Here is a 27,657-nt window from a genome sequence, read left to right on the forward strand (position 1 = left end):
CCCTAGAATTTTCCCACTTATTTCTCAGGGTCTCTTCTATCAGTGGGATGGGTCTGCTCTTTAGCAGAGCCCTGACCGCTCAGTCTGCAGGTCAGCCAACAGCAGGGAACTCCTTCAGTAGTGCTGGAACGCCCCCTGGTGGCCATGGGCAAACTCGGCCTCCTGCCACCTCCAGGGTGTCCCCAGTGCTGCTCAGGCCCCCTGTGATGGCAGGGACGCGAGGACACATTGCCCAATGTCACTAGCAGTCAGATGACAGCAATTACACAGCACTGTCTTGAGGCTCCCCCTATGAAGTTGTCTAAGAGCATTGGTAAAAAATGAAGGCCCCCTTGGTTCTCTTTCTTTACCCTTTTCACATCAGCACCAGGACACTCTGACCTTTCCCACCTCCCCAGAACAAGTGTCTCCCTCCAATCAGGGCAACCACGCCCACAAGGCCCTCCCTGGGACGAGTGGTACCAAGTGTGGCTGGAGTGCTGAGGCCCAGGCTGGGCGGGTCTCCTACCAGGCACAGCCCTGCCGAGTGACCTCCCTAGGCGGGTCCTAGCCAATACCTGGTGCCCATGTCCCTCCCCAGTCTCCCATCACCCCCACCGCTGGTTTCCATCTGGGATGCCCCCACCCCAAGACCAAGTCCCTGGACTGGGAGGTGCTGTCCATGCAAAGTGGGCAGAGCAGAGAGCACCCTCTCTGTTGGGTGAGGCCCAACAGGGATGAGAAGTCCAGGGTCACGTGGGAGGGCACTGTGCATGGCCCCTCCTCAGAGCCTTAGAGCCGCACGGCAAGGCCGTCTTCCTCAGTTGGCAGCCACGTGGTGATACTTAGACTTCGCATCTGCTTACCAGGGAGCCAGAGATGAGGACAAAATCTCCCCAACACGTCCCCCTTTGGAATACCTTCCCCTTGCTGCGTCAGGTGTCAGGAGAGATCCAACAGAAAAGTCACCAAGCTAACCTCCCCGAACGGGGACCAGGCTCCTCCATTGAGCCAGGCAGCCTCAGTGGGGGCCATGTGTCACGTGGCATCAGAATGAAGATCCGCGCCTGTTAAGGTCTGTAAATAAGTCAAAAATAACACCTGGTATTTTGCCAGAGAAATGTTAGAGTTCGTAAACAAGTCTGGATGGTGCCTGGAAAAATGTCAGAGGGAGTGGTTTGAGAAGTAACAAAAGCGAGCCATTAAGTGTGGAGATTCCTTATTGGTTGACTGATGTATCTAGTTTATGCTAATTAAGATAAACTGCAAAATGTATAAATAGCTCTGTTGTCCTACAATAAACGGCTCCTATTCCTGCTGTATCAACGCACACAAGTTATTCATCACCCCCCCCCCCCCCCGGCTATTTTGCTGCAGCCGGACTGCAGCACGCACCCGCCCCAGTCACACCTGCACATCTCGGCCTCCTTCCGCGTGGCTCAGGAGCCCCTGGAATGCCCCTCACACTGCAGTCCACCAGGCTGTGCCCAGCTCACCCTTCCAAACTCGCCCAGAGCCAGATGGTTCATAGCAGTTTAATCTTAAGAGAAAAAGATGCTTCGACAGCACAACTTCCACGTCAGGGTACAAGTCGGAGCCTCTGTGCTCCCAGCAGGACTGTGGCTGCCTACTCACCTCAGCAGCCTGCCACTGGCACCTTCCCCAGGGCCACCGCCTGAGATCAGCCACCCACGTCCATCACTCCATTTCTTCGGGTACCGCCACCTCCCTGGGGGCCTCTTCCTTCTCTCCCACCTCCCAGAAGCAGGTGGGCCCAGCCCTAGCCCAGCATTCCTGCCAAGCCAGATGGAGGTGTCTGTCCACCATGGCTATCATCAGAGTCCTGATCTCTGCTTCCTCTCTGCCTCATACCAACCCTCCACGTTTGGTGACAAAGCAATCAATTAGGTGACTGGGGTGTCCAGGATCTGCCATGGTGGGCAACAGTCTTCTGGGAGCCATCTGACACCCTATCCTCCCCTGACAATCACCCCCAGCTTTGGGAACTGGGTATGACCAAGGACGCCAACTTCTGGAAGCCGCCAGCCCTCAGGCACAGTCCAGCACCAGCCACGAAGTGCAACTGATGAAGAGCCAAGCCGAAAGCAGCTCACCCTGGAGACCCCCAGGCCTGGCCTTGGACGTCCTTCCATGGCCCCCTGGAGTAGCACTTCTAACGGGCACAGCATTTGGCCTGCGGGGCAGGACTCGCATTCAGAACCACGGCTGCATCCCCCTGTGCGCTGTGGCTCTGCCTGGCCTCCCTCTGCAGTAGCTCTTGCGCTGTGAAGGAAGAAGGGAGAGTTGACTGGGGAGAGTCCCCGGGACCACACAGCCTGCAGGCAGAACAGCCCAGGCCCGCCCTCCTGACAGCTGCTCAGAGCCCGGAACCCAGGACTCCATGTCCCTCCTGCTCACCCCCTGTCCCCAACAGACAGACTCTTGGTCCCAAGACACCAGAAAAGAAGACCCAGTGGAGCAGGTCCCGTGGGAGCCCGGCCCTCGTCCGGCGGTGGGCTGCCCTCACTCACCCACGGTGCTGAAGACCTCGGACACCTGGAGGTTCAGCTTGGCGGAGGTTTCCATGAACAGCAGCTTGTTGCTCTCGGCAAACTCCTTCCCTTCCTGAGGGAAAAGGACGGGTTTATGAGTTCCCGGAGGACACTAACGACCTCCAACCCACGCCCAAGGGCAGCTGCAGGCCCTTGGAAAACCCCACCCCACGTTCTTCCAGTCCCAAGCCCCAGCCCTTGGCCACCTGGAGCAGCAGGCCCAGGACCAAGAGGGAGAGACACAGGGAGGGGACAGGTCACACTGGAAGAGGCTCCTGGAGCTGGACAGGGAGGGGCCCTCCTGCTGTGACTGTCCAGCTGACAGAGGCGAGATACCCAAACCCAGGGGACAGAGGAAGCGGGGAGGCATGGCAGGGCCCTGCTCCCCACAGGGTCAGGCTAAGTGGAGAAACCAGAGCAGAGACCACAGGAAACCGTGGCCAGGAAGGAGAGAGGCCAGGGCCAGACCTAGGAGTCAGGGTGGCCCAGGATGGGCTCTCCCACGCCCACTCTCCCCAAGCCCCCCGGCCCCTCCCAACAAGGAGGAGCACCTGGCGGTCCCAGACCACTCAGCTGGGGACCCCTCCCCATGCCACCTCACACGGAGCTGGCAGCCAGGTCTCCGCCCACAGCCTGTGGGTCAGCTCTGCGTTCCCCTCCCCTTGGCTTCTCAGCCAGGTCCTCAGAGTCTCCAAAACTTCCCTCTCCCCTCACTCCCCGTTCTGCAGCCTCTGCTCCTGGTTCTCATGGCCGCCCGAGCTCTCCAGCCTCCCTGGCAGCCACTCCAAGAGGGGCAGCTCTGCAGGCCAGTCGCCTGCCAAGCCCACCTCCTCCACAGCCGCTCCAGCTTGGGTGCCCCTCCCAGGCTCCAACTGATGCCACCTGCTCTTGCTCTCTGCCTTCTCCTGGACTCCCTGGAATCTCCAACCTGCTTCCCTTTCCCCTGTCACCTCCAAGAAGCCAGGTCCCTCTCATGAGAGGCCCGCCCCCACCTGTGCCCTGAGTCAGCCCACGCCTGCCAGTTCATCTCCTGAGGTCTCCAGGTGAGGCCCATGGTCTTCTCCCCCCTGCCCCCACCCCTGGCCATGAGCACACCCCACACCTGGACGTTGTTTCTAAATGAATCCCCCCAAACTAAGAACCAGGCTCCTCGGCGAACGGCCGGTTCCAGGGCTGGAAAGAACACCATGAATTCCGAAAATTCGGAAGCGCTCACAGTGACAGAGCAGGTGGAAGGGACAAGGGGCACTCCAAGGACCTCCATTGGCCAGAACTGGGAGCCGCTGTTCCTGCCACAAAAGGACATCAGAGGGAAAACGGGGGGTGGGGGGGGTCTGAGCCAGAGCTGTGCAGGGTCAGTCGGGCGACGGTCCTCCAAGGTCATGTAAGACAGTGACACTGCAGAGGCTGGAGGACAGCACTGGGATTGCTGTGCTCTCTTTGCAATGCGAGAGTTATTTGGAAATGCCAGTTCAGGGCTGGGGTGCAGCTCAGTGGCAGAGAGCTGGCCTAGAGTGTGGGAGGCCTTGGGTTGGATCACAACAGTGATTAAAAAATTTAAAAAGAAAATGATAGATTTTAAAAACTCATCTTAACAATGCAGCTCTGGCCTGGGGTGCACCTCCCTGGGCTCTGCCTGTCCTGCCTGGCCCTCTGTGGCCACCAGAGCATCTTCAGCTCTGTCCTACCCCGCTTCCTCCCTCGGAGCAGGGGGAGGAGGAAAGCCGTGGCCTGGGTCTCTAGGCCTGTGGCCCAGGGGAGCCCCAGAGATGGTGCAGGGCCCAGCCCTGGTGGACGCTCCTGTGGGCTCCATGCCACAGCGTGTCTGGGCCACAGGCATCTGGCACTGCCCACAGCGGAGAGGCTGGGCAAGCAGAGTCAATGGTGCCCCCAGCCGGGCCCGGCAGAGCTGAGAGCCTCCGGGTCTCCCTACCTGACTGCTCTCCCAGTCACCACCAGGTCCTGACCCTTCTCACACCCTCCAGGGACCTACTGCTGCCTCCAGACCAAAGCCCCCATGCGAGGGGCTCTGCTTCCGGAGCACAGAGGGCCTTCTCGGCAGGACCCTGCAGCCCGTGCCCCCGCCCCTGCCTCTCACACATCTGATCCTCCTCTGCCTGCCACGCAGAAAGCCTGTCCTGGAACCCAGCTGCACGCACACCTTCACACATGCACTTCTGTATGCACAGGAGAACCCATGCACCCCCCGTATCCACACATGTCCTCCCACACACACCTGCTCAATGGTGCCCAGTATCCAGGCAGATGGGCTCCAGGACCCCGGAAGACACAAAAGCCCTGGTGCTCCAGGCCCTTCTGCAAAATGGTGCATTAGTGCATAAACCCTGCCCACCGGCTCCGCACTGTGGTCCGTCTCTAGATCACGGTGACGCCTGACACAGCGCCCGTGCTGTCTAAAGAGTTGTCATGTTGAGTTATTTAGGGACTAATGAGGAGAGAACCATCTGTACACATTTAATGCACACACAATTTTTTTTTTATCCATGGTAGGTTGAAGCTGTGGATGCAGAACTCACAGATGCAGAGGGCCAACTGTATACACACACAGCTCCCACAACACACATGTGGGTGCCCACACATACCTATACACACAACAGCTGCACACCACAGACCACCCAGATGCACACACCCACACACACAGGGGTGCACACGTCCTACACACGCACACACATGCTCCCAGGCCGTCCACCCCGCAGGCGGGCTCGAGGCCACGGGCAGTCTGGCCCTCCTCTCAGCCCCACAGTGCCTCACACACGTCTCTGCGGCATTTATTCTGCTGTGTATCGTTTCATAGAAAAACTACGGCTTTTTGAATTTTCTGTCCCTTGTGCAGTTCCTACCAAAGAAGTTTGGATTTATTCTCTTGACCCTTCTTCAACAATATATTGAATACAAAGAAAATACGTGAGAACCCACAAGTCGCAAGGAGGGGCGGAGGGGTGGGAAGGGCGCCAGGTGACCAGGACAGGCCTGGAGGCTGGCGGGGAGGCCCCACTCCCAGCAGGCAGGGACCCTGCAGCCAGCTCCCCAGAGGGGCATGCGTGGGTCCCCTGCACCCTCCAGAGATTCCAGACTTCTTTGGCCAAAAGGGAAACTAAGGTGGAAAGTATGTGGGGGGGCACAAGCATGCACAGGTGTGGGTGTGTGTGAGTGTGGGGGTGTGAGTGTGGGTATGTGAGTGTGGGGGTGTGAGTATGGGGGTGTGAGTGTGTGTGTGTGAGTGTGGAGGTGTGAGTGTGGGGGTGTGAGTGTGGGGGTGTGAGTGTGGGGGTATGAGTGTGGGGGTGTGAGTGTGGGGGTATGAGTGTGGAGGTGTGAGTGTGTGTGTGTGTGTGGAGGTGTGAGTGTGGGGGTGTGAGTGTGGGGGTGTGAGTGTGGGGGTGTGAGTGTGGGGGTGTGAGTGTGGGTGTGGGGGTGTGAGTGTGGGGGTGTGAGTGTGTGAGTGTGGGTGTGTGAGTGTGGGTGTGTGAGTGTGGGGGTGTGAGTGTGGGGGTGTGAGTGTGGGGGTGTGAGTGTGTGGGTGTGAGTGTGGGGGTATGAGTGTGGGGGTGTGAGTGTGGGGGTATGAGTGTGGAGGTGTGAGTGTGTGAGTGTGGGGGTGTGAGTGTGGGTATGTGAGTGTGGGGGTGTGAGTGTGGAGGTGTGAGTGTGGGGGTGTGAGTGTGGGGGTATGAGTGTGGGGGTGTGAGTGTGGGGGTGTGAGTGTGGGGGTGTGAGTGTGGGGGTGTGAGTGTGGGTGTGTGAGTGTGTGGGTGTGAGTGTAGGGATGTGAGTGTGGGGGTGTGAATGTAGGGGTGTGAGTGTGGGGGTGTGAGTGTGGGGGTGTGAATGTAGGGGTGTGAGTGTGGGGGTGTGAGTGTGGGGGTGTGAATGTAGGGGTGTGAGTGTGGGGGTGTGAGTGTGGGGGTGTGAGTGTGTGGGTGTGAGTGTGTGGGTGTGAGTGTGGGGGTGTGAATGTAGGGGTGTGAGTGTGGGTGTGTGAGTGTGGGTGTGTGAGTGTGGGGGTGTGAATGTAGGGGTGTGAGTGTGGGGGTGTGAGTGTGGGGGTGTGAGTGTGGGGGTGTGAGTGTGGGGGTGTGAATGTAGGGGTGTGAGTGTGGGGGTGTGAGTGTAGGGGTGTGAGTGTGGGGTGTGAGTGGGCAATGTCCCTGCAGGTGTGTGTACCTATGTGTGCGAGGTGCGGGCATGTGGGTGTGTGCATTGGTGTGCCTCAGGGTGTGGTGTGGGTGTGTGCGTGTGAGCCCATGTGACAACCCAGGGCTGCGGGGTGGGGGCTTCCTCCCCTGGCCCGAGTGGCACCTGGAAAGTCACCTCCCGCTGCTCGCCAAGGTCCGTCTTGTTGCCAACCAGCATCACCACGCCCTCCCCTGGGTGGAGCTCCTTCTCCAGGTCTGCCAGCCACTGCCGGGCCTTGTGGAAGGAGTCCTGGAGGAGAGAGGGCTGTCGGTGGGCCTGTGGTGGCCTCTGGTCCAGGGCAGCAGAGCAGGCCTGGCCCAGGCTGCCGATGTCCCAGGATGCCGTGGGCAATCCCAGCCCTGCAGGGCTTCCCAGTTCCTCCAAGGTGGGTGGCCGGCCTGCTCCCACCCAGGCTGGTGTCTGCAGCCAGCAGCCAGCTGCAGGGGCCCAGGGACGGGGACACAGGGTGTTTGGGCCAGGGGCCTCCACCCCTGGAACATTTTGTGCAGGAGAGTAGGGGGCGTCCACCACTCCAAACCCTGCTCCTAACTGCAATATCCCAAAGACCAGGTAAGGAGTCTCCACCTGGCCCCTGTAGCCCCTCCTGCCCCCCGCGAGGAGGGTGGAGGCCCTGCTTTCCTCACTGCGGGGCCACTGCACTGCCCACCCTCTCTGGATGCCACCCTGCTCTCTCACCCAGGCCCCTCTCACCTTCCCCCAGGCCCACTGCCCCCCAGCATGGCTAGTTCCTACCTCCCAGGTTGGGCCTGCAGCCCCCCTCCCTCCCATCTCCACGGTCTCTGTGGGGGGCTGTGTCTGTAACAGCCCCCCATCTCAGCGCACTAGTGAGTGTGGAAGACACTGCCCTGCGTGGGGCCTGCTGGGCCAATCATGGAAGAGCAGAGGCAAGTGCAGGGTCAGGGGAGTCAGGTGGCGAGGGCGCGTGGACGTGGCCTCTGTACTTGTGATTGTACCATAGACTGTGGGGCCAGCCCAGCACGAGTCCTTCAGAAGATGCTGCACTGCCTGGGAGACCAGGGTGGACCAGGGTGGACCCGGAGAGCCCGGGGCGTGCCTCGGGCAGCCCTACCTTCCTGGTGATGTCGTACACCAGCAGCGCGGCATTTGCGCCCCTGAAGTAGAGGTGGCAGACGCTGTGGTACTTCTCCTGGCCAGCCGTGTCCCAGATCTCAAGTTTCAGAGACGAGGCTCCCAAATCCACCACCTTTGTGAAGAACGCACCTGGAACAGGGCAGGCGGGTGCTCCCTGAGGGGAGGGGGCTCTCACTGGGATCCAGACAGCTCTGTCGGTGACCAGTCAGCAAGGCTGGCCACGTGCTGTGCAGGAGCTCCTGACCAAGCCCAGAGCCACCTGTCAGTGCACCCGGTGCTTGGTAGATTCCCAGAAGCTCTGGGCCGAGGGTGCCCGCTCAAGGACCCAACTCCAGGCTCTGAATGGCGCAATTTGAAAGAGGTGTCCCATGACCAAGAACCCCACACAGCTCCGCTCCCAGCTTTGCAGCGGAGCTCTGGGGACCCTGGAGCCCCTGCACCTAGGGCCACTCTGCTCCCCTGCCTGTCCTGCAGGGAGGCCCTCAGATCCCACCATCAGCTGGCCTCACCAGCTTCCCATCACCACTGGGTACCAGCCGCCCCCTCTGCTGCCCCTACTTGGTGTCCCTTCACTTCACCTAGAGAACTCTCCAAGTCTGCAGAGGTCACCAGTCCTCAGGGGAGCTAGGGATGTCCTGCTGCAGCCTCTGGGAACCCTGCACACACCCAGAGGCCCACGGAGCCTGGTGTTCTCTGCTCCCAGGGGAACAGGGAGGCTGTGGAGGCAGGACTATCTTACTCCCGCACCTACTTAATCATGGCATGAAGATCTACTTGCACATACTGGGCTCTCTGTGTTTAAGTTGAAGACTTTTTTCCCAAGCCTTCCAAGGTGATGTGATTTTAAAATAGTCATTTAACAGCAGCCAAATGTTTTGTGCCATAGTGTGTGGCTTGTGGGGAGATCTAGAGGGGAAGAGTGAGGAGGGGGAGATGTCAGGGCATGAAGGGGTCAGCAGAGACCAACAGGCTCCTGCCAGCACCCTGGCCACCCACCCAGATCCAGGGTGGGAGTGGAGCCCATTGGAGAGATTCTGGCAGCCACATGTTCAAAATCAAAACTTCCACTCCAAGGACAGCGTGTGAGTGTCCTAGGGCTGCAGTAACCAATGGCCACAAACTGTGTGGCTTTAAACAAAGCAGATTTATTCTTCCAGTTCTGGGGGGCAGGGTCTGCATCTTCTGGGGAATTAAGGGTGAAGCCATTCCCTGCCTGTGTTCAGCTGTGGGGGTGGCCAGCCTTCCTCGGTGCTCCCTGACTTCTAGACACATCACCCCAACCTGTCTCCAGTACACATGGCCTTCCCTCTGTGTCCCTGGGTTCTCTCCTCTTTCTACAAGGACACCAGGCACTGGACTCAGGGACCATCCTAAGTCCAGGAAAAGCTCATCTCAACTCATAACGTCTCAAAGACCCTAAGTCCAGTAAGGTCACACTCCCAGGCTGTGGGGTGAGGACTTGGTGATATCTCTAGGGGACGCAGTTCCACCACAGACAGAGCCCAGGGCTGAACAGAGACTTCCAGTGTGGAGCAGGAAGATCCTGATTCTCTCCTGGAGAATGGAGCTGGGGTAGGTCCTCCAGAGAAGCAGCTCTAAGCTCTTCCGCCCACTCGTCCACATTTTCCTGCAGGCCATGGACTTGAGATTAGACTAACAAGTTCAGTCAAGCAGTGGCCCTCGTCTGGACAGCTGCAGCTCACACAGGCCACTGTCATGCCTGAACACGAACCGCCGGCACAGCAGGCTCCCCTTCGTGGGCCCTGGGTGTGGCGCACAGCTGTGAGGACCTAGGCAACTTGCTCCAACTCCCCACGTCTCAGTTTGCTTTTCTCAAAGGCAAGCAAATGGTACCCACTGCCCAGGTGGCTATAGAACTGCATGAGAAGACGGGGGCACCGGTTCTGGTGCATCGACTTCTACTTCCTCTTCCTGTCTTCTTGGCTCTCCCTGGAGTCATCACCCAGCATCCTCACCTTTCACCCACACCCTGTCTGTCTGTGCACCACCAGGTCAGATCACATATCTGATTTTGAACTTGCTGCATTTAGAAGTTGTCACAGCCAGGCACAGGTGGACATAAAGCTCAGGTTCACGTCTTCCATTTACCAACCTTAGCTGCTCAGCTTCTTCTTTTCCACTTTAAAAATGGTGCCCAAGAGTTGTGTTTAGATGGGTGCAAAACCCGGACAAATTTCCAAGGAGTGCAATCTAAGCAGTGGTGGCACCAGGTGGGTGTTTGGATGCTCACTGAGCCCAGAATGACGTCTTCCCTGGAGACGGGAGGAAAGCGCTATCACTCCAGCCCTGCTTTGCCCTCACACCCCAGGCCAGGCACCAGCCAAGGCACGTGCAAGCTGGCCGAGCGTGGAGGGGACATCCAATCTCAAACCTGCCTCCTGAGCCTAGTGTTCGGGCACATCCTTGGGACTGAGGGGTGATGAAGGTGTGGGGAAGGCGATGGGGGGAAGCAGTGGTCTCCTGGTGTGAGCCAGCTCCATGGCTCTTGGAGAAGGTGTTTTCTAAACATGGCAGTGTTCGCATGACCTGAAGGTACAGCTTGGGGCCTCCTGACATCAAGTCCCTGTCAGACACCGGTGCTGGCCCAAGTGAAGAGTTGGTGTTTTTGACAAAAGTCACCTTGGAGTCCCTGAAATGTAACCTAGGCAGCCATTACCGTCACGACCCCCAGGCCCAAGCGGTGCTCCACAGCAAAGCTAGTGGGAGACTCAAGATGTTGTGTGGCCTCCAAAATCTGTGATTTTTAAAGTCAACTGAAGAAGGGAAGCCACCAAAAGCAGGTGAAGCTACAGGGCCTAGTGAGGTTCTCCCTCCCTTCAGAGGCCTGTCAGGCGGGTTCCATTGCAGGTGTCTGAGGCCACCTGGGCCTTGGGGGCTTGCTGCAGCCCAGGAGAGAGCACAGAGGTACCACCTTCTGCTTTCAAATCGCCATCGACTCCGTTTTCTACATCTGCACAGCTAAAGCCAAACGTGATTGAAAAATACATTCCTGGGGCTGGGGATGTGGCTCAAGCGGTAGCGCGCTAGCCTGGCATGCGTGCGGCCCGGGTTCGATCCTCAGCACCACATACCAACAAAGATGTTGTGTCCGCCAAGAACTAAAAAATAAATATTAAAAATTCTCTCTCTATCTCTCTCTCTCCTCTCTCACTCTCTCTTTAAAAAAAAAAATACATTCCTGCACAGGTGTGGTGGCACACACCTGTAATCCCAGCCATGGGGAGGCTGAGGCAGGAGGATCACAAGTTCAAGGCCAGCCTGGGCAACTTAGCCAGATGCTGTTTCAAAATAAAATAAAAAAGACTGTGGGCGTGGCTCAGTGGCAGAGCTCTGGCCTAGCCTGTGAGGGGCCCTGGGTTCAATCCCTAGCACCACAAAAATAAATGAGTAAATTTCTAAGAAACCCAGACACTCTTGGAGGTTTCACCTGAAATGATATTAGGTGTAAGGCAGGCCATGTGGGGCCAGAAGGAGCCAAGAGCCGGGAATCTTTTTTTTTTTTTTTGGAGTCTCTAGAATCTGCTCGTCCAGATAACACGGTGGCATGGTATTAATGAGCTGTAAGGTGACCTGGGGCCACCTGGGGCCATGTCTCACCATGGCCCATAGAGGTACAAGCCAGTTTCCTCCTCCTCTGCCTGCTTCTATAAGCCCCCGTGGACACTGAACAACAGGACAGGAATTCAGAGTGCAGCAAGGGGATGCGCTCTAACTTGTGTTCCATCGCCCCAAATGGACTGTGCCTGAACTCAATTTTAATGTCATTAAAGTGTTTTGGCTTTGTTACAGAATCTGCTCATTTGAATGCTCTCTGTAGTGCTCGCCAGTTAGTAGAAATTATCACCTGCGTAGAAGGTGAAGCCTGAAACGCACATCTCTTCAGGGTCCAAGCACATCAGCAGAGTGCTGAGTTCCACAGGGAAGTGAGCTGGTCACATCAGATGTGTTCTGCACTCATTTGTCACCGTCCCCTTGGTGTATAAAGCCCAGTGGGCCTGGGGGAAGCTTGAGGCACCTCCAGGACAGCCCCTGCAGCCAGGGAAGTAGGCCAGAATGCCCCCCGCCTGGGCCAATGGGACTCGGGATGGGGTGGTCGCCGGGGAGCGCTGGGTGGTCCCAGCCCATCCTGGCCAGTGGCTACTCCTGCCCAGGGCAGCCTGCCCCCTCCGTCACGCCCTCTCCTGTGGCGGGACTGATCCTCTGTGGCTGGGGTATCAGGAGATAAAGGGGAGATGGGCTGGTGGCCCCTGGGAGACCCCGCTCTGGCGCTGCTCCTCTGGACAGCCCTTTGGCTTCTCAGCTTTGGGGACTGTTTGTCTGTCACCTCTCCTCCTTTTCCTTGAGGTGGGCCACGTCTTTCCCAGGGATGGCCAGGGAGCCCCGTCCTGAAGCTCTGCAGAACCACTCAGTGAGGGACCCAGGGACATGTCAATCTCCCAAAGGACCCTGGAGCTGGCCCTGTCCTGAAGTGGCCCCACCTGGGACACCACAGGCCCTGGTCCCATGCTTGCTCTGGGGACGAGGACAGCACCCACGGTCACCAGAGAGACACACTGCCTGGCTCTGCAGTCCTCACCCTCACTGATAAAAGCCACACGTGAACAAAGGCTCTGCCCAGCACAGGACCCCTCCCCAAACCAGAGGCTACAGGGGTCACGTCACTCCATCTCCTCCCCTGAGAAGCGGGAAAACACTCTTAGCAATAATAAAATAATAGGAACAATATCAAACCTCACAGAGTAAGACCAACATAACATACAAAGGATACAATATCTGTTTACATTATAATGTGACCATTATAATAATGTGGCAACTTCCAAGGACAGCCGGAGCATGTGCAGTATCTATTCCGAGTCTAAAGCCTGTGGAGACTTGCATGACTCAGACACTAGGACAGAATCCAGGCCACTGTCCCCACAGGAACACTGTTCTTGCGTCCTAGAGACGGGGCTCCACCTGGTGTATAAAGGTGAACAGGGAACTGCCATGCCCAGCGAGCAGGGTGGTCGCAGGTTGACCTAATCTGGATGTCCTCTGCCTCCCTTCTAGACGATATCCCACAGGGACAACAGTATGACAAAGGCCACAGCACCACAGGCACAGTCCTGCCCAGATAAGAGGTTCTTCCCTCCAGAGAGACAAACCCAGGCCTGGGGGAGGGGACAGTCCACTGGAGGATGGCCCCAAGGGCTGGGGAGGGGACAGTCCACTGGAGGATGGCCCCAAGGGCTGGGGAGGGGACAGTCCACTGGAGGATGGCCCCAAGGGCTGGGGAGGGGACAGTCCACTGGAGGATGGCCCCAAGGGCTGGGGAGGGGACAGTCCACTGGAAGATGGCCCCAAGGGCTGGGGAGGGGACTAGAAATAGGGGCCACCCAGGCCTGCCCCCTGCAGCTCAGGCCTGGACCGTGAGCCTAGACCTCTCAAAGGGCCCAGCCTGTGTCCACCCTGCTGACGCTGGGTGTCCCCCTAAAGAGAAGGTGAACCAGGGACAGGGAGGGCCAGCAGAGGCAGACTCCTGGCCCGGGCTGCCCAGGAGCAGGGCGGTAAGGTGAACCAGGCCTGCGAACCAGGCCTGCGACCCCCACACACAAGGCCTCCAGATCAGGAGTTTCCCTAAAAGAGGAAAAAGTCCCCAAGAGGGTAGGTCTAAGAGGACACCAAATAACCTACAATGTTGTGAGAAGCTGTGGGTCAGGGCTCAGTCTGGAGTTTTGTTTCTCCAGGGCGCAGGGTGAAATGAAGTTTGTGGTTCTCTCCGAGTGCTGCTGGCTGCTTCTCGACCGTCTGTTTCCCTGACAGCAAGCCTCACCCCACTGTCGAGGCTCTGCTCCCTCTCGGTCACCCTGAGGCCCAGGGAGCAGTGTGTGCAGGACCCTCCCGACGCAGGGAGATGGCCCAATCATGCAGCCCCACCCTCCACTCCCTGCAGTCACTGCCCTGTCCTCGTGCACCCTCCATGGGGCCTGCTGCCTCCAGGGTGCTGGACCTGCAGACCGCTAGGCCAGGTCACAAACCTGTCAACGGCGCTGAAGCAGGTATTTCAGCCTTTGTGGGCCACAAGGTCACTGCTGCAACTACTTAGTGCTGCTGCTACTTTAGGATGAACAAAGAAGGAAGCCCGGTGTTCACAGAGCACAGTAACCAGCAGGCACAGCTGTTCCCACAGGTTCCCACGGGCAGGCTGGGCCCGTCTGGCCATGAGCCATCCCCGCAGACCTCGAAATCAGAGCCAATCAAGCTGGCAGGGGCTAGCACCTACTTCCTCCCTCCCACATCACGTCCCTGACCACCCAGGGACATGGCCCTCACCGTCTAGGTTTCGTCCTGTGGTCTCCCATCTCAACTCAGGCCACGCTGCTGTATTCTGAAAGCAAGCCCGAGTCCAATATCTTGGGCGAATGGCGTGGGGGTGTGGGTGTTCTTGCTAACAGAGAGGGGTGCAGCCTGCACAGCTGGCCTGAGTGGACCCCTGAGGCTCTCCTCAGCTCCCTCTAGAGCAGTCCCTTGCTGGTCACTTCCCACCCTTCACCCCACTCATGGCCCTGCAGCCTCCAGGAGCCATGCCCTAGGGACAGGGAAGGGCTCCCACTCTGCCAGTGCCCTGTGCTGCGTTTCGTAGCCGTTCGTGTTTGGCACGTCTTCATCCTGCCCTGGAACTCTCCATGCCTAATGCAGGCCAGAGACGGCGTCCACACTCAGACACTCATCAAGTGACTGAACACAGGAGTGAGAGAAGCCGGTGCTTCCCTGTGGCCGAGTGCCCATCTGAACCGAAGCCCTGCTGCTGAACACACTGTCCCCACCCTAAGCCGCCTTTGGAGAGGACAGGCATAAAGAGCACACTGGATTCTCTATTTCAGTTGGGAACTGGGCATGGCAGCCAGGCAGGATGCGCCCAGAGGAAGTAAAGGGGCCAGCAGCCTGCAGATGCCCTGAGACACTCACCTCTGAGACCGTGAGGGGCCAGCCTCCTAAGACGCCCGAGGGGCCAGCCTCCTAAGACGCCCAGGAGAAGGTCTTCCCTCCTGGCCCCCACCCTCGTGGCCCACAGTCCCTCCCCAATCCAGGCCCGGCTAGGAAACCAAATCCAGGCAGAAACGGAGCCTCTTTGGGGATAAATTAACCAGGGAGTGGGGTTTGCAGGCCAGTCGGGTGGCTCAGTGGGCAGATCCAGGCATGTCCTCTGGGTCGCCCTTCACCAGACCATCTTTCCCCAGAGCTGACCCTGAACCTCCACCCCATGCTGACCCCAGCTGGGCTGGCGCCTGTCTCAGAGGCAGGGCGTGTACCTGCCCTGCTGGATTCTGTTCCGCATGCCTGACCTTGATGGCACCTCAGCTGTCCCCACCCCACGGCTGGTGTGCATGCTGAGCACACTCAACTGGGGCCCAGAACCGCGGGGCTCCAGGGTGCCCACCCAGCCTGCCCCTGTGGGCTTCCCACTCTGCCCTGCACTCACATCCCACAGTTGGCAGGACACTCTTGAAGTCGTCCTTCACGTACCGGAGCACCAGGCTGGACTTGCCCACGGAGCCACTTCCCAGGAGGACCAGCTTGGACACTCGGGGCTGGCCAGGGGCCTCCCTGGGCGGGGTGAGTCCATCTGTCTGCGCCATCCCCTGCAAAGAGCCACAGACTGAGGCAGGCTGGGTGTCTGAGGCCAGATCCCGTCAGCAGGCTCCCCGGGCTGCTCCTGGGGAGCACAGAGCCGGTCAGCGGCGCCCTGGGCGGGCACCTGCCCACTCTGCACCCAGACCCACCTCCCCCGTGTAAGCTGGGCCAGCAGGATCTACTTTGTATCCGTTGTGAGGAGCAAAAGGAGCCGTGCCTGGAGAGTGCCCCTGCAGACGGAGGGCTCAGACCTGACCGGCCAGGACCCTGCGCAGCTATTGGCTGGCACACTTCCTACTTTCCAAAACCTCTCCCTAAAAAGTGCTGTGCTCGGGCCTCACACATTTCAGTCTTTCTGGTTCTCTAGGACCTCGGAACCCAGCTCCAGGCCCTGCAGAAAGCCAGCTCCACAGTCCAAATAGGTACGTGTGAACCTGCACATTTGTCATCTGTAGAAACTTCTGCCCACACACCCAGCAGAGAAGGGTCCCGGCGTGTACCCACACCCACTCCTCCAGTGACCAGGTCTGGCCCAGGGTGGGCCACCCACACCGCCACCCGCCCCATCAGGCTGAAGCAGTCTCGGTAGGATGGGCGTTCTCTTTCCCTTGCAAGGGGAACCAGGTGTCTGGCAGCATTCCCCCCCAGGTTTCCTGATGCACCGTGTGGCCACTGAACACCTTGCCTGGACCCTGCACAGTGAGACAGGGTCAGGCACACACTGTCCATTGGTAAAAGTGCCTGGTGAGTGTGGCCAGCACACCCCTGAAAGACGCACTGGGTCTGTTCATTTCTGCACTGTTCAGTCATTGAAGACCACTGCGGTGTCTCCAGGGGGTGGCGACGTGGTGACATTCTAATGTCTGTTTCTGATCTGGGCCACTTCTAGAAAGAGAGACATCCCCTAATTCATGTCCACACCACCATGGGGCAGCTGGGCCAGTCTGTGACCTCCTCTCCCTCCATGACCGGGAAGGGCCGGGTGTGACAGGCGGGGGAGCAAAGGCTCAACCCAGACAGGCCCGAATCCCCAGGCCCACAGGCCTGTCCCAGGCAGAAAATGCCTGGACAAGGAAAGAGCCCCGGGGAGAAGTCCCGAGGCCCATCTCAGGGGGATCCTGCCGCAGTCTGGCTGGGCACAAATCACGAGACACTGACGCAGGAACAAACTTTATTTCTGAACTCCACCAGCACACTCCACACACGCTCCCCGGGAACTCTCCCCAACGCCACGCGGCTCCTCCAGGAACCAGCAATGAGAAATATCCCTCCTCCGGCACTTCCCCAACCAATGGGAACTCTCTGGGAATCCCCGTGAGAGCTCAACTGGAACTCAACGGGAACTCTGCAAGAACTCGCTGGTGTCACCTCTCAACCACTACTTCTGGAAAAAATGCCATGCGTCATTCCGACTCGGCTGTGGCCCTCAACATCATCCTTGTGGGATTCACCATGCACTGCGATGTTTCAGAGTTTCAGAGAAAAATCAGAAATATAAACTAATTGTTTAAATTTTTCATTCATTCTTTAAAAAAAAAAAAAGCTACTTAGGTATTCCCAGCATGCAGCCATGGCTGAGAAACACAGAACCTTGTTTTCTTCAGGTCTGGTAATAGCATGATAGGTGCTCAGTAAATACCTAAGGGCTGGGTGGAGGGGGAGACAACGTGGAGCGCAGAGGAAGAACGTGTTACCCAGCACCTGTGATTTGAAATGTTTGCCTGAACTGAGGCCATGGCTCAGGGCCTACAGGAGGTCAGAGTGGCTGAGGGAGGAACCAGCTCTGCCTGAGGAAGGCAGCTGTGGGAGCCACCTGATTGAGACAGCGGCCCAGACCTGCCTGGCCACCCTGGAATTTCCTCATTTTTCAGACCCACCACAGCCCAGTGAGGGTCCTCGAAAGGCCCACTCTGCTCACCAGCACCCACCAAGGAGGCTCTAAGCAGCTCCTTCTGCATACGTCTGACCCACTCTAGATTCAACTCCAAGGTCAAAGTCAAACACCCACGATGAGCCAGGGGAAAGCCTCCCAGAAATCAGCTGGCCTCAGGAACACAAGTCACCCGGCCAGCCAAAGTGCAGACCAGAGTCCAGAGCCTGAGCAGGCCCCAGGAAAGATAAGAAGGCCTCAAAGTTCATCAAGTCCACTGTCAAACAAACCCGGGAGTTCACCTTGCCTTCCCTCAAGCAGGTGCAAACCTCTCTCTGCAACAGTCTCCTCTGGTCTCTCAGCTGCTATCCACTGTGTCCAGCCCCCACACATACTGGTCACCGGAACAGACAAAGTGCCTGCCAGGTGGAGCCTGCACTTCCCCGTTCTGTTCTTGGTTGAAAGACCTGGTTTGATCTGCGTTGATTTGTGAATTATACGTGATTCCTCTCTCACTGGCTATAACTGCTAACAAGGGCCAGGACTGTGCCCATTGAACATACAGTGGGTGTTCAGCATGTAGCCAGGAGCCGTAAATGGACATTTCTGCCCTGTGGCTTTTATGACAATCACACCTGGAACTCTGGAACTCGTCAAGGAGTGGCTGGGGCAACTGCAGAGGGAGACCAAAGGCCACCAGCAGGCACTGCAGGAGCGTCCCAGGGACCACACGCAGGCCACCCTGCACACCGAGCTCAGATAGGGCTGCAGGGTGCAGCCGACAGACCCTCCACCAAGAGGAGCAGGGCAGCCATGCCCCCTAGCCCCACCTGGCCATCTGCACAGAGCCCACGAGGCTGAGCAAGAAACCTGTGGGACCCGCGTGACCCCGTCCTAGAGCCCAGCAGCTCTCCCAGGACAAGGACGCAGAGAGCAAAGCCCGGCACACTGTTCCAGCTCTGCCCCCTCGCTGGACACCAGCGTCCTCCAGCCACTGGCAGAGAGCAGCAGTAAGTGCAGTAGTGGTCAGCCTCCCAGGGGGACGGCCAGACTCCCGGCCAAGAGAGGCTCAGCAGCCAGTCCTACTGAGAAACTGCTTCTTCTTTCTTTCTTTCTTCCTGTACTGGGGATTGAGCAAGTTACCACTTTCAAGAATGAAATCTTCTAACTTTCCAGCTCACCCTTGTTTGTTTGTCGTCTGTTTTTTCTTCTGTGTGTATTAACTGGGATGAGCTCAGGGCTCTCTACCACTGAGCTACAGCCTCAATTTTTTTTTTTTTTTTAAATTTTGAGGCAAGGTCTCACTAAGTTGCCCAGGCTGGCCTTAAACTTGAGCTCCTGCCTCAGTCTCCTAGATAACTGGGATCATGGGAGCACCCTCACCCCACCAATACTTATTTCTTTTATTTTTTTATACCAGGGATTGAACCCAGAGGCACTTAACCACTGAGCCACATCCCCAACCTTTTTATTTTTTATTGTGAGACACGGTCTCTTTAAGTTGCTGAGGCTGACTTTGAACTTGTGATCCTCCTGCCTCAGCATCTTGAGCCACCAAGATTACAGGTGTGTGCCACTGCACCTGATTTAATGCTTGTTTCTTGATAAAGGTACATCAGCCACTCTCTGAGGAGAAAACACCTCACTGATCTGCACTGGGATCTCTATAGGGAGTCCTAACATCCACGGGAGCACATTCCCAAGGACCCAAAGGTGCTCCTCCAGGTTTCTTTGCTATTATTCCCACAGAGTAATAAAATTCATCTTAAAATCCAAGGAAATCTTTGGCCCAAACATGTGTGGATTATCCTGGATAGGTGGAATATGAATGAATGCCCCACTACTGGGACACCAGTTTTGTATTTCTTGGATAAAATACATCTCTGTGCTTAAAAAAAATACTCTTCACCAGGCACAGTGGCACACACCTATAATCCCAGTGACTCGGGAAGCTGAGGCAGGAGGATCACAAGTTCAAGGCCATCCTGGGAAAATTAACAAGACCCTCTCTCAAAAACAAAATAAAAAATAAAATAAAACAGCTGGCATTATGGCTCAGTGGTAGAGCACCCCCTTCTCTCTATATATATTTGGTGCTAGGGACTGAACCCAGTGTGGGTGTATTGTGTGTTTAAATATAAACATATTGTCAATATGTAAAAAAGGAAACTACCTATAGTCCCACACCCTCAGGTCAACCACCAAGGAAATTGTGCCCATCTGATTTCCCACGCACCTTCAAAGCAAACTGAATCCCACGGTTTTAACATAAAGCATACATCCTGCCTTAAAAAAAACAAAACAGAACCTTAACATAACATCAAAGGCAGTGTCCACGAGCTACCTGTGCTTCAAGGCCATGTGTGTGGTGTCTACACAGCTCCCTACAGCCTCTCACTGGATTTTCACTTGACTTAGCCTCTTTTCTCTGTAATAAGTGAGACTGCAGTAAGCCTTTTCAAGTTGATGGTGTGTGGTCAGCTTTCAACAACGGGAGGTTGGAGCTCTCAGTTCCAAGAGAAAACTGGGGGTCTGACCTCTGACCTGGCTCTGGAAGTTACCGGAGGCCAGGAGTCGGGGTTCCTCTTCCGGTCCTGACTGGGGTGCTGCTTTTCAGGAGCACACCTGCCTTCCACCAAAGGAGAAAGCAGGAGGCCAACCCCAGACTGGTCTTCACTGGGGGCGGGTCTGCTTTCAGGCTGCGGGGGTGCTCCTCCTGTGTCCTCCTCCCCAGGCTGGAGAAGAACCCTGCATAGCTGTCTACGCCTCGATTCCCTCGTGATCAGAACAATGTGGCCACTTAATACAGAAAAGTAAAAGCCAGACCCCGTTAAAAAGAGAGTCCTAATGAGAAAATCTGGCGAGCTCAGAGACGTGACTGTCTGTATTGCTGAGCATCTTGACGTTACCAAAACAGATCCCTTGGAGGGGACAGCCTCTTCAGCAGTTCACACTCAAGGTCTTTAACTGCACACCTTCAGGGCATCCATTCCAGAGAGCCAGCCAGCATCCAAACCAGGACAGCTCTGGTCCCGCGGAACCAAAACCAAGGCCTCTGCTGGTCCCTTTGGTGATGCACACCAGGACGCGGGCACACACAGACACACAGACACTCTGCAAAGCACACACAGACACACAGACACTCTGCCAAGCATGCAGAAGCCCCCGCACAGGCTCACCTGTTTCCCACGGTTGTTCACTCCCAAAAGCCCGAGGTCGTCCCCTGCAGGTCCGGAGGCCCCACCTGTCTCCCTTCCTTCTTCCTCTTGGCCTGGGGAGAGCTCTGCTTCCCTTTCCAGGTGGGCTGGGCGGTGGCTGTGGCAGGACAGGAGGCTCTGCTGTCACCGCAGCCTTGGGCAAGGGGTAGCTGGGGGTCAGGTCCCTTCCCTTCCCTTCCCTTCCCTTCCCTTCCAAGGCTCCAGGGCAAAGTCCACTCACGGTCATGTGGTCACCTGGGGCAGGGGCAGGCCGGAAGTCACACTCCAGGCCTGCCTCTCCAGTGTCTGAGCTCTGTTCCCCCTGGTTTGAAGGTCTTTCCTGGCCCCTCCTCAGAGCTCTCCTGATCCTGTGGCCTTGAACACCCACAGCCCAGGAGAAAAGAGAGCTTTTTGGTCAAATGAACTTTTTCCTCCTACAACCCGCTGCAGCCAGTTGGAGGCGGCCCAGGTAGGCGGTTCAAAGGTTCAGATCTGGGCTTGATGCCCCCAGGAGGTGGCCTCCAAGGAGGCAGAGGGCGGGGTACTGGAGAGACTCTGGAGTAACAGAATAGTCTCTTCCAGAGATTTTCAGCCTCCAGGTGTGGCTGGGGTGGTGAGTTTGGCCAGAGGCCAAGGAAGATAAAAATTGGTCACCTGTGAATGGCAAGCCATAAAATCATCCTGAGAAGCTCCCTTTCTTGATGCACTCACCTGAATCTCACCGGGGTTCCCAACACCGGGCACTGGGAAGCAGGCACAGCGGCTCCAGGGTCCCAGGCCCTGCGGGTGGAGCTGCAGCTGGAGGCACCTCTGGGGGCCCTCTGCAGCATCCTGGCAGGACCAGTTTCTCTTCTGGGCCCTGCGGGGTGGTTCTTCTCCAGGACACAATGTCCCTTGAGGTGTGGCCACCTCCCCAGCTGGCCTGGCTGCCTTGGACATTGAGAAGCCCCTGCCATCCATCCTGATCTCCTGCCCCAGACTAGTAACTAAAGGTCTGGGAGCCAGGATTCTCTTGTGTCACTCAGGATAGAGCTGGAACGTAAGGATGCACTTTTCTAACTTTGAGGACAAACTTACGAGTTAAAGATCTTTTTTCTTTTTTTTAAGATAACCTCAACATTTTATTATCTTCGTAACAAAATAATGAAGCTTAGAACAGGATCACTTGGCCCTTTCTCTTCTATCTCCTCCCAGTTGGAAACGCTTGCAGCTCTTAAAATAGCCAGGGTTCTCTAACATCTGCAGTGAGGCTCAGCTCAAGCCTCAGCACCATCTTCTTTGTAGATTTAGAATTTTTCTTATTCGGGCTTAGTCTGCCCACCACAGCCACTGTTTCCTGTCATGACGCCGCCTCCCCGTGCACACAGCGAACCCTTGCTCTTCTTGTTCTGGGTCACTTTGGGGGTTGGTGTTTACCATACTTCTTACAGAACGTCCGGCGCATCTTAGGAACGTTCACTATGTTTGCGGGAGCCTTATCAGCAGGACGAGTTAAAGATCTTGACCATTTATTTATATTATTTGGGGGCGTTGAGGCTGAGCTGGGGCTTCCCACGTGCTAGGCAAGAGCTACACTGAGCTCACGTGTCTGCATCAAGGCAGGGTGACATGGTGATTATGCCCATTGAAACTGGCCTTTTGGGAGAGGTGACTTGCCTCTTTGACCTGATTCTGGAAGGTCGGCAAGGTCTTCAGACTGCTTCTAGGACTTGAGCATGAATGATCCATTTGGACTTTTGGCCTGGCCTGTGCAGGGTCTTAGTCCAGCACATGGCCTTCTTGGAGTTTTTATTTAGCAACATGGATGGTCTTCTCCCATCGTCGTGAGGCAGTTTGGGCACAGGCTGAGAGGAAGACCTGAGCACTAGTTTTGTACAGAAATGCAAAGACAGAAAGTTGTTGACAGCCAGCTTCTCAGACCCCAAATGGGAGCTGTGTGCCTGCAGCCAGACAAGGGTTGAAAGCCAGGCCTTGCCACGAGCACAGCTTTGGAACCTGCCACGCTCGGTCTTGGCTATGGAGCAGTCCACCCACCTTGGTAAGGAAAGTCCAGACCAAGGAGGTGGTGGGCCGCAGGGAGGGGCTGCCAGGCTTCAGCTGGGATGAGGAACAAGGGCAGGAGGCTGCGTTCCCAGAGCTACCAGGCACTTCACGCCATGGCTCTGGGGAGGGGCAGGGGAGGGGCCTCCACAGATTTCAGGAAGACCTGAGGAGCACGGAGGTTGGTACGGATCCCCATGGACATGCCAGTGGTAGCTGAAGTCCCTGGAAGGCCCCCTCGGGCCATCCCTGAGCTGTCCCCAGGGCCCTAGTGACCCTGGGGATCCAAAAATCAGGTCCTGCCACTTGCCCCAAAAACCAGACAGGAAAAGTCATGGGGAAGAGTTGGAAAGGAACAGCGTTGGCTACCCCAGAAGATAATGGGGCCTACATCCTCAGCCCTGTCTTTGAGGCGCTGACAATGACTTCAAGGTCCTGTAGAAAAGGGAATGAGGTTTAGACAAAGAATTTTGCAAAAGAAAATGTGGTCACATTTTCTCATTTTTAATGTTCCTTTTAAATTGAATTCTTGTTTTTATAGTATCTGTCCTTTTTTAAAATTGACAATTTCACTTTACTTTTGGAAATAATAAATTTTCAAACAATAAAAAAAAAAAAAAGAAAAGGGAATGAGGGGCCAGGTGCGGTGGCCATGCCTGTGATTCTAGTGGCTCGGGAGCCTGAGGCAGGAGAATGGCGAGTTCAAAGTCAGCCTCAGCAATGGTGAGGCACTAAAGCAACTCAGTGAGACCCTGTCTGTAAATAAAATACAAAATAGTGCCGGGATGTGGCTCAGTGGTCTAGAACCCCGGAGTTCAATCCCCAGCACCCGCCCCACTGGAAAAAAAAAGAAAAGAAAAGAAAAGGTAATGAGGAGCAGGGTTGGGGTTTGCACAGCTGCCACATCAGGTGGTTTTGAGTGGCTGCCTTCCGTCTCAGGATGGCTCATACTGGGCTTATCAGACTGTTGTTATTGCCTTGGGGGCAGGGGTAGCTCCAACTCACCCGGAGATGCTTATCTTTTAGACCTGATGGTCCTAGAATCCAAGGTGACACAGATCAAAGGAGATGGATGCAAAATGGAGGTTGAGCCACCCATCGGACACTTGCAGGCCAAAGTGGAGTGGATTCTAGGAACATCAGGTCTAAAGGATAAGCATCTGTGGTGAGTTGGAGCTACCCCTGCCCCCACGGCAATAGCAACAGTCTGATAAGCCCAGTCTGAGCCATCCTGAGATGTGGTAGACGCAAGGCAGCCACTCAAGACCACTTGATGTGGCAGCTGTGCTAACCCCACCCCTGGTCCTGTGACTGCCTCATTCTAACGTTGCCTGGAGGCACCCACTATGAGAAGCCTGCAGCTCTCCTGTGATTCAGAAGGTGCTTCCACGGGCCCGGGGTCAGACTCAGACACTACCAACCCCATGGCCAGGCTGAGCAAGACCCACAGCAGAACATAGACTTGCATTGTGCACACCATGACCATCATGGCTTGTGCTAGAAGTTAAGTAAAAATAGCACAGAAACAGTTTATATGCATGGCCATAATTAATACTATTTTTATATGGTGATGCCAATTTTTAATTTTCTTTGTAAGCATGTCACCAATTCTGCTGTGACAATTTCTCCTATGCCATTTAAGCAGACCCCATCCTTGGTGCACACCTTGTCCCCTGGAAAGAAATTCAAAACCACAGCATTGAGCAGAGCCCTGGAGTCAGTGGGCTGCTGGGGACCATCTGGCCCGAGTGTCCACACAGAGGTTGACCCTGCAAATCCTGCTGGCTGAGTCTTCAGTCTCTACTCAAGTATCTTCAGTGAGTGGGGAACTTCTGTCCCCGGGGACAGTGTCACAGGGCTGGGGCCTGCAGAGAGACTGAAGCAGCACCGAGACCCCCTCTTCAAACCCTGATTCTTGCAATCAAGTCAGAAAGACTCCAGACCTGGCTCACAGTGACAGACGAGTCTATTGAAGAGATAGGAAAAGGGAAAGGGGACCCTCTAGAGGGAGAGAGTAGGTGCTCTCAGAGAGGAGAGGGACCACGTGCCTCTCCTGCACTCCAGTTTTACTGGGATTCCAGAGAAGTTTCCAGAGAGTCCCACCCAGGTCACCTCTGGACTTTTGACTGACAGTAGATGACATCATGCTTTCAAGTCCACACTGCCTTGGCAACTCTAGGTCACCTTGGCCCCTGCTAACTTGTTGTAACTGGATTCTGACCACACATTCTTTCAGATTTTATGGTTATTAGGAACTACCCTTATCTCCACAGTTTCCAGATCTGGTTTCAAAATTCTCCCCCTTCAGGGTAACTTGGATTCCTCTTATCAACATTATTTTGGGCCTGCACGTCTCCTGCAGATAACAGGTAATTTGCTGAGGAATTTGACATGTCCTGTCCACTAAGGCCAGGCAGGGCTGCAGGTGGATTGCTTCTTGGAGAAGAAAGCGTGTTGGGGTCTGCATGGTGGGCCAGTTTATGGGATTATTTCTCTAACCTCCTTCCCATCCAGATCTGCTTTCTTTAACTTCCCACCCTTTGCTGTCCTGGGTCACAGAGAGCCAGACCCCTGCTCCGTGTCTGGATCAGTCCTCTGGGCTTGCAGCAGGCACAGCTCACTGCGCACCCCGGGCCCCTGCCCCCTTGTTTTTGTGACGATGGCTCACATCATCTTTCAGGTAGAAATGGCAGGATGACCAGACTCTGGCCAGTGAAGAGAGCCAGAGGTCCTCTGGGGCAGGGGTCTGTGGGGAAGGGCTACCTCCCTCTCCTCCTTGGGTTTCCTTGCAGAGCTATGGCTAAGGCTAAAACTCAGCGTGATAGTTATCTGATGTCCAGCTCTCCAGAATGTCCTTATCACTGAAGGCCTGTGAGATAAGCAGGGACCTGGAGGCTGCCTTTTCCTGAAACCTTCACCCTGGCTTATCTAATGGAAAATTCCAGCAGGGATTCCTGAATGCCAAGTCAAATTCCTCAGCTCAACAGTCCATTTGTCGCATGGCTGCTGGCCAGCAAGGGCAGAGCAGAGGGAGCAGAGCAAATAAGGCAACCCACCCCAGGAGCCCAGAGTCCGGGGGGCCAGAAGACAGCTCCCAGAGTAAGGGGCAGCTGCCAAAGGGTTCCTACAAAGGGCAGAGGTACAGCCAGAGCAAGGGACACTCCTGGCCAGAAGGAAAGGGGAAGGATCCCAGAAAACCTCTCCCAGTGTTAAAGAAAGCTTGGTCCTTTTCCCCAGTGCCGATCCAATAACGAGAAAGGAAAAAGGAAGGTTTATGGCCTTGTTAGCCAGGGAGAAAAACAGGGACTCCCGTCCCAAAGGCTGTGATTCCGCCCATCCTCAGGAACAGGGCAGGTTTACAGAGGTGATTCAGAGAAAATGAGATTAGGAGGAGAGATCAGGAAGGAGATGATCGGGAGGGAAAGAAGATCAGGAAAAAGAAGATTAGGAAAAAGAAAAAAAGTGGGAGTTTCAATGCCACAGTCCAGGCAGCCCGTGAGCCCCTGCTACACCAGCAGGAAATGCTGAAACAGGCTCAAGAAGCTGCAGGATGACCAAGAGAGGGCAGGACACACTGAGCCCAGAAGCAGAAGGAGCACAGCGAAAAGCCGAAGGACAGTGGGCCAGGTCAGCGGACGCTACCAGCAGGCAGAGTCTGGGTGGCTGCAAGAGGTGAGGGTGACAAGCAGGCAGAGCTGGGCTGTGGGAGCCTTGTCTAATTCCATGACTAGACTAGAAACATGACAATAATAAAGCAGCTACCTTTTATTGAGTGCCTGCAATGTACTGGGCACTTGGCTTAGAGTATCAATTTACTCCTCACAGCGACCTATGAACCACACCTAACCACCCCAGCTCATGAGTACAGAATCCTTAGGACCAAGGAACACTACTGAATCATGCTACATCACATTAGATCATGCTCCAAGGCTTTGGCACCAAAGAATTCCTGTGGCCTTCTGCCCCGGATCCACCCTTCCACCAGCAGACCACAGCCCCTGCATGTGCTCCCCGCCCTGTGTGGCTGGGGCAGCTACTGGGAGGGAGCATGGCAGGGGATCCCCGTGTCATCTGGAGCTCTCCTGGTGTGAGATGGACCCCACTGGAAAGGAAAGGAGGTGATGGGGCTGGGCTGTGGCATCCTGGCCGGATTTCCAAGGAAGCCTAGGATGCAGACCCAAACCTGGGCTCCCAGGTTGTTAGGAAGACATGTGGATGGAAAAGGGTAGGGCAGGACACCTTTATTCCACAACACGCACTTGGTTTAGGCGGACCTTTTAAATGTTTAGACAGACGGACGGTGTCTGCACCTTGTACCCAAGACCCTGCAAACATCAGAGGACGGGCTGATCCTTTTGTTCCATTGAGGAAATGAACCCAGACTGACCCAGGTCACAGGAGGGCAGGCAGGTGTGGAGTCCTAGGGTGGGGACGAGAGCCAGGAGCTGAGCAGCCTGCACCATAGCCAGGGGAGGGCTCGGTGTGAGTGGCTGCCGTCATGGTGCTGTGCCTTCCGGGGGACACTTAGCTTTTCTGACAAAGGGCAGGCTGTCCCCAGAGAGGAAGCACAAGGACCCCTCCACATGTGCACTGGCCACGCCATCCCAGCACCAGGGGAGATCCTGCTTCTGCTCCCGGCTCTCCTGTGTCATCAGGGTTCTCCCCCAGCATGGGGCACAGCTCCGCCTCTCCCACGCCTAGACCAGAAAGCTCAGCTCCAGGCCCCACCTTCCCAGCACGGTCCCCTCAAGTCGTCTCTGCCCTCAGCCCTCAGTGCCTCTCTTCCCATGCTGTCTGGACCTACCACCTGGCCTGTGCCACCTTCCCTTCCCGTGGCCTCTGTGTTGGCAAAACCCTCAACCCCAGTCTTACATGGACCGTGAGCACCATGTGGCCGAGCTGGCCACCATTCTCGAAACCCAGCCCCCCAGGGCTTCCAGGACACCATTTTCTGTTTTTCTTTCACCTATTGGCTTCTCTCCTTCTCCTTCCATTCCTCTTCCTCCTCCTCCTCCTCCTCCTCTTCCTCCTCCTCCTCCTCCTCCTCTTCCTCCTCCTCTTCCTCATCCTCCTC

General features: G+C 56.2%; 1 protein-coding gene across 4 annotated transcripts; it reads right to left on the reverse strand.

Annotated features, from left to right (window-relative positions):
- Positions 1–1,551: 1,551 nt before the first annotated feature.
- On the reverse strand, positions 1,552–20,658 carry Rab17 (RAB17, member RAS oncogene family). Of its 4 annotated transcripts, none has more exons than XM_077799744.1 (6): positions 20,526–20,658; positions 15,369–15,484; positions 7,819–7,970; positions 6,852–6,977; positions 2,511–2,604; positions 1,552–2,262 (listed from the first exon to the last, which is right to left on the reverse strand). In XM_077799744.1, exons 2-6 carry the CDS (start codon positions 15,466–15,468, stop codon positions 2,153–2,155), a joined length of 582 nt encoding a protein of 193 aa, XP_077655870.1. In that variant the 5' UTR covers positions 15,469–15,484; positions 20,526–20,658; the 3' UTR covers positions 1,552–2,152. The 4 variants fall into 4 exon arrangements, with proteins under 4 accessions (XP_077655870.1, XP_026251842.1, XP_077655871.1 ...); XM_026396057.2 differs by having other exon boundaries at positions 15,325–15,484; XM_077799745.1 differs by lacking the exon at positions 20,526–20,658 and adding an exon at positions 15,626–15,668.
- Between the last annotated feature and the right edge of the window lie 6,999 nt (positions 20,659–27,657).

The sequence above is a fragment of the Urocitellus parryii genome, chromosome 1, assembly GCF_045843805.1.
Source record: "Urocitellus parryii isolate mUroPar1 chromosome 1, mUroPar1.hap1, whole genome shotgun sequence".
Taxonomy (NCBI): Eukaryota; Metazoa; Chordata; class Mammalia; order Rodentia; family Sciuridae; genus Urocitellus; species Urocitellus parryii.

Bases quoted from the DNA above. Each gene is read 5' to 3' on its own strand.
- Rab17 (XM_026396057.2), bottom strand. From the start codon at position 15,481: ATGGCGCAGACAGATGGACTCACCCCGCCCAGGGAGGCCCCTGGCCAG. The intron at 6,978-7,818 runs GTAGGGCTGCCC...TCTCTCCTCCAG, and splicing joins TGTACGACATCACCAGGAAG to GACTCCTTCCACAAGGCCCG. The intron at 2,605-6,851 runs GTGCCACTCGGG...CTTTTCCCTCAG, and splicing joins AGCGGGAGGTGACTTTCCAG to GAAGGGAAGGAGTTTGCCGA.